This window comes from Durio zibethinus, chromosome 28 (assembly GCF_047325235.1).
Source record: "Durio zibethinus cultivar Kanyao isolate XHJ-2024 chromosome 28, ASM4732523v1, whole genome shotgun sequence".
Lineage (NCBI taxonomy): Eukaryota > Viridiplantae > Streptophyta > Magnoliopsida > Malvales > Malvaceae > Durio > Durio zibethinus.
In genome coordinates this window covers 11,007,214-11,017,700 of record NC_143189.1, presented here as the reverse complement: position 1 = coordinate 11,017,700, position 10,487 = coordinate 11,007,214, and the positions used below count along the sequence as shown (strand labels likewise).

Sequence of the window (10,487 nt, the reverse complement as noted above, 5' to 3'; positions counted from 1 at the left end):
CCCTAAAATCTCCAAACTCTAAAATCAAAACCCTAAAACTTTCATATCCTAAAATTCAAGCCTTAAAACCCTTAAAACCAAACCTTCAAAACCTCTACTCAAGCCCTTACTCAAAATCTCCTAAAAATCCTAAGGACACATGTGAAAATTCCATTTGAAGCAATTTGTTCTCGAATGCTGCCTAGATGATAGGGTATTTAGGAAATTTTACTTCGTTAAGTCTTTCCACATGATTTCTTAATTTGCATTAATAATAAGATTAATAAATAAAAAGTATAATAGTAAATTGGGATCTTAAATATAAACAATCGCACCTAAGCTCTGCTTAGATGTTGGAGAGTTAGGGTGGTCTCATTATACTTAAGAATCCAACTTTTAAATTACATTACATTTTACATAACATTCATTGACATACACACATTAGCATGTTATTATTAGTATTTATTTGTATTGTTCTATCTTTAATTTTTATTTGTACTACTTTTAAAAAAAATTATGATATTACAAAATAAAATAAAAATAACATTCCGAAAAAAAATAATTCTTGGTACTCTGCCTAGATGTTAGAGAGTCACCAACAATTTTCTATAAAGAGTGTTATTTCATTTTAAGGATTGTTGTGTTAAATCTTAAGCGAAAAGAGTTATTTCAAATTCTGCCTAGATGTTGGAGAATTTCAAGATAATTCTTTAACTTAAAGATTTTCTCAATATTCCTAAATAAAAATTGTAGCAAAAATATTTTTTTTAAATGAAGGGAATTAGTGTTAAATTTCAAATTAAAATCATTTTTATCCAACATCAATTAAATGGTACCAATTTATGGGCGTTGTGGGAGTGCTAATCCTTCCCCACATGTAACCGACTCTCGGACCCAATTTGATTTTTCGTAGATCGAAATTTATCTTTTTGATAAACTTTAAACCAGTTTTTATAGTTTTATTAAAAGGATAAACTTTTGGGTGACCAATCACACCCTAACAAAGATTGGTGGTGACTCCCCCCTTTTATTTTTTTCGATTTTAAAACATCATATTTTACGTCTAGCGGTCTCAAAATCGTTATGATAGTATTTAAAAAAAAACTTCTCACCTAGTGATTTCGTAAGCATCACTACTCGGAATACCTTTAAATCTCATCATTGGATAAAAATTTCCTTTTCTTTCATTTTTAATTACTTTAGTATTATTATTAAATTTATTTTTATATTATTGTTTTTAAACTTTATTTTAAAAATTAACATAATTATATAAAAAAATATTTAACCACAATTTCATCATTTAATCTAACAAATTTAAATATTTTAATATGCATAAATATTAATAAAATAATATATAAAAAATAAGAAAAATTAAAAAAAAAATTTTTTTTACCTGAACCGGACCGATCAACGTGCGGCTCAATCCGGTATGGGCACGGTCTAGGTGGCTCAGTGGTTCAGTATCGGTTCAGTTCGGTCTAGGTGGTTCGATTTCGGTTTAGTCAGACCGGTCGAGGTTGATGAAGGAAACGGGTCGCGGGTCAGGTGCGCGGACCTTGGGTCGGGTCGCGGGTTGAGCACGGATCCTAGATGCTTAAAACAATGTCGTTTTGGGCTTTATTGAAATAGTGTCGTTTTGGTTTTCAACGTTTATATAAAAGGTTCAAAAAAAAATTTTTTTCGCTTATTGTTTCCTTCCTTCGAAAAAAAAAACCCTTCTTCCTCTGTTTTTTTTTCAGGCGACCTAGGGTCGGTGGCCGTCCGTCGTGACGGCCGCCATGGTCCTCGCTAGTGACGAACTCCTGCCACCGTCAACGGTGCTGAAAATTTTCAAAAAAAACTCTCACGAACTCTTCTCGACCTCTTGAGCACAGATCTGACTTTTTTTTCACAAAAAAGAGTCCCCATTTCCTTAGATCTGCTTTCAAAGTTTCGGTGAGAAATTTTTTTTTTGTATTTTGACCCTCTTTTTTTTTTTCTTGCAGGAAGCTTGGCATTGGGTTCCTCCCTACGGGAGGACTATGTATTTTATTTTTGTGTTTCTGCTAAAATTTTTTTTAAACAGAAACTTATTTTGCCCTTTTTTTTTAAAAAAAATTTTGCCTTTTTTTTTTTTCGGTTCTCCCCCCTTTTCGTTTGCAAATAACAAGCTCTATTTATAGAGCTTTTTGGGATTCAAATCCCAGATCTTTTGAGATTCGAATCCCATTTTTTCAACTGAGAATTCACGCCTGCTGTTTGTGATTGACGGCTTGTCGATCGGCCGCTGGCAGCTAGCAACCGTGATTTTAGACTTTAGGGATTGTGCATTTAATGCACTAGATTTGAATCGAAAAAAGAAGAAGAAAGAGGAAAAAGAAAGGAGGAAAGAAAGAAGAAAAGAAAAAATAGAAGGAAAAATAGAAAACGGGAAAGAAAAGAAAGAAAAAAATTAAATAAATATATAATAATAATAATAATAAAATAAAAATAAAAATAAAAAATGGTGTTTAAAATCAAAAGTTTTTAATCAAATTAATTGAAAAGTGCATATAACTCTTTTTAGTATATATCAAGATTCAAATTGTGGAACTCAATCTTTTTAAGAATCATTACATTAAGTCTAAATTGTTGAAAATACATCATTTTACTAAGCATGACTATTAGGATTTAGGAAGATCTTTGCACAAGTTATAAAATTTACAAAAAAAAAAAAAAAGAAGCACCATAGCATATCCTCCCACGATGTTTTCCATCTATAACTTGAACTTGTTGATATCTTTTACTTGAAAATTCTAGCAAGGCGTGTTCCTACATAAAAAATGTGAAATGGAATCACAGCCTATTAAAATAACCCATTTTTTATTTGACTTCTTAGCTATAAATATGGGAAACCATACCATCATCTTATCAACAAAGAGAGTTGTGCAAGGAAGAAAGAATTAGAGAAAGCTATCTTGCAATTACAAAGAAGAAAAGCTCCATGCCTCATTCATACCACAACTCCAAAATTCCAGAACCAAATGTCCATAACTTCAAAGATCATAGAGCCATGAGGTCCAATGTCACAGGGAAAAAGCCATTCGTCGACTTAAACGAAAGTGCTGAGGCATTCATCCAGAAATTCAGGCACCAACTGTTGCTCCAGAGGCTGGAATCCATTGAGAATTACGAGAAAATGTTGGCTAGAGGACTCTGATCGATTGCCCTTTCTTTTATCTTTAAGAGCTTGCACTGGTATTCTGTGCTAGCTTCTTCCAATTGCCTCATTAATCTGTTTTTTAGCTTGTATTTTATCAATTATGGATGAATGTATACAGATGATATGGAAGGTTGAAATATGTAAAAGAACAATTCTTCATATATTATATAATTAAATTAATACAAGCTTTTTTTTTTTTGTATAATTTGTACTATATTTTCATGATGAATGCTTGTCTGTTTTTCCCCTGTAATCTCCATCTCTGTTTTCCACATCTGATAATCTTGCAATAAGAAGAATATCCCTACTTTAAAAGCAGTTATTTTATAATTGAAAATCCTTTTCTTTTTTAATTTTACATTAAACCGAATACATTAAAGCATTTGACTGCCGTAGAGATTAGTAAATCACCGGATCCTTTCCTTTAAATAAAAATCTAAAAAGCAGTGCAGAAGCTCCCAACTGCATCATCGCTATCTAAACGCATCTCACGAACCACGGTGCATTGGAGGTCAAAATCCCATTGCATTCCATTGCTTCGATGTGATGGAATCAAACGGGTCCTTAATTTCAGTTACTAGTATTAACCCCTGCATTGTCTAAAAGGATAAGAATTTTTTTTTATTGAATGCATCGTTTGGTGTTCTTTTAAATTGTTGAATTCATATATAAATTTTTAATATACAAAAAATTTATAGATCTATTTTTTTTCGAATTTTATAATTTTTATTTTTTTTAATTATTTATATTTTAAGTTATTTTATTTTCATTAAAAAATAAAATAGTTATTCTAGAATGTTAAAAAAGGTAAATAGTCATTTTATAAAGTTGGAAAGATGTCTAAATATAACTTTTTGGGAATTCTTTTAATATATTTTTAATTTCTTTGTTAATTATATTTTAAATTATTTTGTTTTGATTAATGTGTCAAAATATATCTTCTTTGAAAATTCTTTTAATATATTTTTAAATTTATTATTAACATTTTAAGTTATTTTATTTTCATTAAAGGGTAAAATGATCATTCTATAATATTAAAAATGATAAAATGATCATTTTATAATATTAGACAGATGATAAAATATAATCTATTTAAAAATTCTTTTAATATATTTTTAACTTTTATTGTTAACATTTTAATTGTATTTTTAGCAATTATCTGCTTCCTGAATATAGAAAACACACGGGACCATTTTCCATCTATTTTCCATACATCACCAAGTGAGAAATTTCATTTTCAAATTCATAAATGATGAAACACAGTGTTGCAAGAGGACAAGAAAATTCCAATAAAAAGCATAGAAATCAGCCGCCAATCGAAAAAAGTAAAATACAAGATCGCATTTCGGTAAGGGGGAGACAGAAGTCCTAGCATCCAAACAAGACGAATGAATATGGCCTTGTGTAGGTTGAGAATTTTGGGTTGAGACAAGCGGTTTCTCTCATTTTAATTTCAAATTTTCTTTGGATCGCTTATTCATGAACAAAAAATCGAAGAATCAACTCAACCAAGAACTCTCTTTCGTTCGTCTGGTTGCCTCCAAATAGCCACAAACAGGCAAAAGGCAAGACAAGAAACCCTTTACCAATTCTAAGACCTATGAAGGTAAAATAATTATTTTATAATATTAAAAAAGATGAAATTATGATCACCAATAGAGATTATGTTTAACTAAAGCATCTTTGTTGTTAAGAAATAGTAATAGTATGAAATGAGAGATACAGAAGGGATGAAACGTAAATCCAAAGCCAAAATGAATGCCAAATCAATGATCAATTTTAAGAGCATGGCAATGTCTTAAAAGAGGAAGAAATCGCAGGTTTCAGCTTTGGAGGGAACCTTTTTGCCAACTTCCGTCCCAATCCAGGACTCAAGATTGGTTGGGATTTAGATTTTGTGGGCTTCAGAATCCTATCAACTACGCTTAAATATCTCTAAGATACATAAACATATATAAAACTACTCAACTCTCTGCAATCTTTTATTTTTATTTTTTTTTGTTTTCTTAACTCTCCTCTGCCTCCAAAATGAACTTCCATTGGACAGGTGCAATCATAATTTTCGATTCTTTATCGGTTATTCATTTGATTTTTCAGCATTACATTTGTATGATAGATTGTAGATGAAATTGTAATTCCGGATAGAAACTTGAATCTAATTAATACGAGATGAATTTGTCCAATTTGGAAATTAGATTGACATTATAACATGACCTGTTGTAAAGGTAACCTAGTGATAGACCATAACCCTAAAATTGAAACAAATCTAAATACGTAAATAAGGTGTGAATGATAGCTATATATCCTAGTATTATTTGAAATTTATGAAAGGATAGATAGCAAAATCCTATTCAAATTCTGATTTTTTATGAAATTTTTATTTTTCATTCTATTATAAATAAATTAGGATAAGACTATGTGCTCATAAAATGATTTCCAACAAACTCTTTCATGTGAATGGCCTTTCACATGATATATCAATCAAAACTAGTTCCAACTTGTGCATTAAATTAGTAGATTTTGAAACCCCAAATCATTCACAACAAGAGAAGGGGGCCTTACATAATTTTAAGTACTAGAAAAACTTTAGAGAATAGTCCATTTTTAATTAATTAAAATAAGCTCATAAAATGATCACTTCCCTTGGGATCACATCTAGGCCTTGTCTTTATTAATTACAAAATAAATAATATTGAACAAACTACTAAACCAAGTGAAGAAAAACAAGGACTTGTCCATACAATAGTTAGACAAGAACGTGAAAAAAAAAAAAAAAGCAGATAGGTGTCTTTTATTTCATGATTTTTATTAACATGCACCTAAATCAAATGACTCAGCTCTGCTCCTGCAGCTGCTCTTACTGCCGAACCACTTGCTGTATCTACTGACGCTGCAGCAGTTGCAGATTCACTCGGGAGCATGATCGAGCCATCTCACCTGCCAGTGGGATCACTGGTAGGTAGGTTATCACAGTTGCATATCTCAATCATGAACCCATCTGGGTCATGGAAGAACAGTTGTTCAACATAGATCCCGCCTTCTTCCACTATTGCCCGCACGTATTCCACATCCATTTCCTTTCAGCTTCTTCTCCACTGTTCCCATGCTCTCACACTAAACATGGGAATACAATTAGTAAATTAATTGCCTAAGCTGCAAATCTATAGCTACCAGTGTTCCTCATCAATTTATAATTGATTCATCTTCTTGTCAATTGCATCATCATAAACAAATTAATAAACGAGAGGGCCATGCATACACTGAGCTATTTAAGTGTTTCTAATTATGTTATTCCTCCCCACCAACTAATATTCCAACATGATTACTCTGAAAAAAAAGGACAAAAAAAGAATATTTTATATAATTCTTTAATAAAAAAATCATAACCTAAAAAAAATTACAAATGTTATGAGTTAAATTCAAATCTATTAATTATCATATTCAAAAATAATTATATAATTTGATATGTAAAACTGTATATAATTCTTTTATGTGAAAGAACTTGATCTATTGATGTGAAATTTATTTGTGGTGAACGTTTTTATTTAAAAAAGAATTTAAATCCTTTTTAATAATAGATAAATATCGTGCTCTTTCTAGATAAAACTTGCAGACACTTTTAAAAAAAATTGTTATTAAGTGAAAATGAAAAAGTTAAAATTTTTTGAAAAGAAATGCAATAGGAGGATTTCTAGAGTTGTCATTGAATTTGGATATATCTAGTTAATAATAATTAACTATTATAATTACTAGTGATTGACTATATTTTTTATAAAATTACAATTATAAAAAAAATCACAATTATAATAAATATTATATTCATATATATAAAAAATTATCGACTAAATTAAAATATAATTAAATAAATTTAATACAAAACTAAAACAAATTCATATAATAAAATTCGATTTAAAATCTTAAAATTTTAAAATATTCGTGCCATTGAATCAAAGTTTAATTGCCAAGTTTTTTTTTTCTTTATTACTTTTAAGAACCATTATTGCCATTCACGAGAATTGTTACCATGATAGATGGACAAGCCGAAGGACCCAAAAGTCAAACATGAAAATTGTGTACGCATCAAATTTAAGTGGAGAGCTAGTATTCAGCCTTTCAATCAAATTGAAGTACAAATTGTGATAAATATTTTATATAATTGGACATTCAAATTAGGGTGATGGGAATTGAATTACTCATAGTTTATAAAAATAACATTTATGTGACTCTCAATTTGTCATGACTCTACGTTGTGTTTGGTGGGATGAAAAAAAGAAAGGAAAAAATTTTTTTAATTTTTTTCTTAGATTAAAGGAAAAAAATGATTGGATTCATTTATAGATTTTATGTCTTTCTAAATTCAATCTTTCAAAAAGTAAGTGAAAAAAAAAACGCAATAATCATTTTATTTACAATTTTATTTTTATTTTTTGTTTATTTTTCCTTCCTCATGTCAAATAGAAAAAAGAAAACCCAACAATTTTTTTCTGTTGTCTTCTCACTTTTTTTTGTTCATTTTCATAATGGTTTTAAGGTCGCTTGACGAATTTGGAAACGAAAATAAAAAATAAAAAATAGAGTTGCCATCAATTTTTTTTAGTTAGGTGTGATTGGTCACCTATTAAAACATATCTATTTAATGAAATTTTAAATTTAATTAAAATTTATTAAAAAGATAATTTTAGAGTCTACGAAATAGTTTAGGTTCGGGAGTCAGTAACGTGTGGAGAAGGATTAGCAACCCCCAGCACTTGTTTAAAAATGATACCAATTAACTACGTGTTATCCATTGATTTTGATAAAAATAGTCTTATTTTCAGGGTTTAAAAAAATAATTTCACCTAAAAAGCTAACACTTTGATTTTTCATTTATTGGAATTTGAGTTTTCTCTTTTTTTTTTTATTAAAAATTTATTATTCAATTTTTATTTGGGAAAAATAAGTTATAACTTTTTTATTGAAATAATTCTTAAAATACTTTTAGAATCCTATCATCAATAAAATTTTCTTTTTTCTCATTTTTTAACACTTTATTCTTAATTTATTAGTTAATTTTTATTTACTATTTTATAACAAAAAAAGAAAATTTTTATTGTATTGAAAAATTTTTATAAATATTTCAATATATTGGTAGTATTTAAAAAAAATCTTCTCATCTAGAGATTTCATAAGTATCACTACTTGAAATACCTTTGAATCTCATTATCAGATAAAAACTTCCTTTTCTTACATTTTTTATTACTTTATATTATTATTATTATAAAGTTTTTTTTTTAAATTTATTTTAAAATTAACAAAATTATAAAAATTTTAACTAAATATTTCATCATTTATTTTTTTTACTGATGAATTATTCATCACAACAAAAAATTATTCTAACAAATATAAATATTTTAATATGCATAAATGTTATTAGAATAATATATAAAAAAATTCAAAAAAAATTCAAAAAAGTTTTTTATGCTTGAATCAGAATGGTCAACAGTTGGGTCAATGCGGGTCTGATCGATTCGACGGCTCGATCTGGTTGGTTCGATAATTCAATGCCGATCTGCTTCATTCTAGGTCAGTTCAGCTAGACCAAAAAAAGTCAATTGGAAGACGGGTTGTCGAGTCGGGTGCATAGACCTCGGGTCGGGTCAACGGGTTGACGTGTGGATCCTAGGCTTAAAATGATATCATTTTGGTCTTTTAATTGAAATGACGTCATTTTGGCTTTTAACTTTAAATGAAAACCTCAAATATTTTTAGCTCAGTTTTCTCTTTTCTTTCTCTCTCTACCTCTCTCTTTCTCAAATCCCCTCTCTCTATCCAAATTTGTCATTCATCGTTTGCCGTGTCAACCGTCATAGATGGTCGTTGACCAGTTGTTGAAAAATCCAAAAAGCTTTCAAAAAATTTCCCTCGCCTTCCTAAGCACAAATCCAACTTCCTTTTCACCAAAAAAGGTCCCAAACAACCTAAATCGACCTTCAAAGTTTCGGCCAAACTCTTTTCTACGGTATTCTGACTTGTTTGTTTTTTGTTTTTTGAGATTGATTTTGTTTTCTCTTTTTGTAGGGACTCTTGACATTGGGTTCCCTATTCCCAAGGGACTAAGTTTTTGTTTGATTTTTTGTTTGTTTTTTTTGGCAAAATGCTTTTTCTTTTTAGGTAGGATCTTCTCTTCTTTTTTTCAGAGGTCAACCACAGAGCTCTATTTATGGAGATCCAGCTATGCCCTATGCCTAGTAAGTGGCACAGGGCTTTGTAAATAGGTGTGTCATATATGGCACTCCAAGCACCAGCCTCCTCTTTACTCCCTTTTTTTTTTTTTATTTTGTCCAGTCTTGGCCCTATGCCTAAACGAGTGGCACAGGGCCTAGCAAGGGTTGATGGTGCTAGTGGTGCTATGCATGGCACCAAGCACCCCCTGCCTCTTTTGTTTTTTTTCTTTTCTTGTATTCTTCTAGTTGTTTCTTTTTTTTGGTATTTTGTTTAATTTAACAAAAAAATAAAATAAACTAAAAATAAAATAAAATAAAAAATAGGCTGGGCTTAAAGAATGAAATGGGCTTAAGACCCAATTAAAATAAAACTTTAGGCCTAGTTGAATTGAATTCAAGCCTCGCCCTGAGAACCTAGTATACCCGACAAATTTTAAACCAAGACTCAATTAAAATCTAGATAAATTTGATGTCTACATTCATTTCCCTTCATTTTGCTGGAAAATTATTTATTAAATTCAATTTAGATATAAAAATTATACACATATCAAATAAGTGCCAAAAATTAGTATACTACAGGCATTGTAATTTATATGAGCATAAGATACTAGAAATTCCAATTTATATAATTTACCTAGAAATTTTTTATCTATAAAAAAAAATTGTCCCCACTATTCTAATTTAGAGCCAAATTATTGTCATAACGTCTAGATCCGGGGATCTATCGCTAGACATTGACTTAAGGGAGTCGCCACCAATCTTTTTTATCTAGGTGTGATTGGCCACCTAAGGAATCTGTCCTTTCAGGGAACACCTAAATTCAAGGGTCCTTAAAAAAATAGGTTCAGGTCTACTAACCAGAACAAGGTCCGGGAGTTCGGTTACGTGTGAGGAAGGTTATAGCACCCTCACAACGCCCATCAAAAGATGGTACCAGCTTGAATTTGTGTTATCCAATGAGCCTTAAAAATTTACCAAGTGATTAATTATTGGAAATTATTCTCAATTGACTCTAATACTTTTAGTAGAAAATTGAGAAAATTCCCTCACCTCAAGAGTATGCAAGAAGAACTACTGTTTCACTTGCAGAGGCTCCGTCATCAGATTATTTAAAGAAAAATCAA

The 10,487-nt window shown here is 29.8% G+C and overlaps 1 protein-coding gene across 1 annotated transcript; it reads left to right on the top strand.

The window, feature by feature from the left end:
* The first annotated feature begins 2,895 nt into the window (after positions 1 to 2,895).
* On the top strand, positions 2,896 to 3,336 carry LOC149510750 (uncharacterized). The gene has a single exon (XM_089757516.1). The coding sequence runs from the start codon at positions 2,942 to 2,944 to the stop codon at positions 3,155 to 3,157; it is 216 nt and encodes a 71-aa protein (XP_089613642.1). The 5' UTR covers positions 2,896 to 2,941; the 3' UTR covers positions 3,158 to 3,336.
* The last annotated feature ends 7,151 nt before the right edge of the window (positions 3,337 to 10,487 follow it).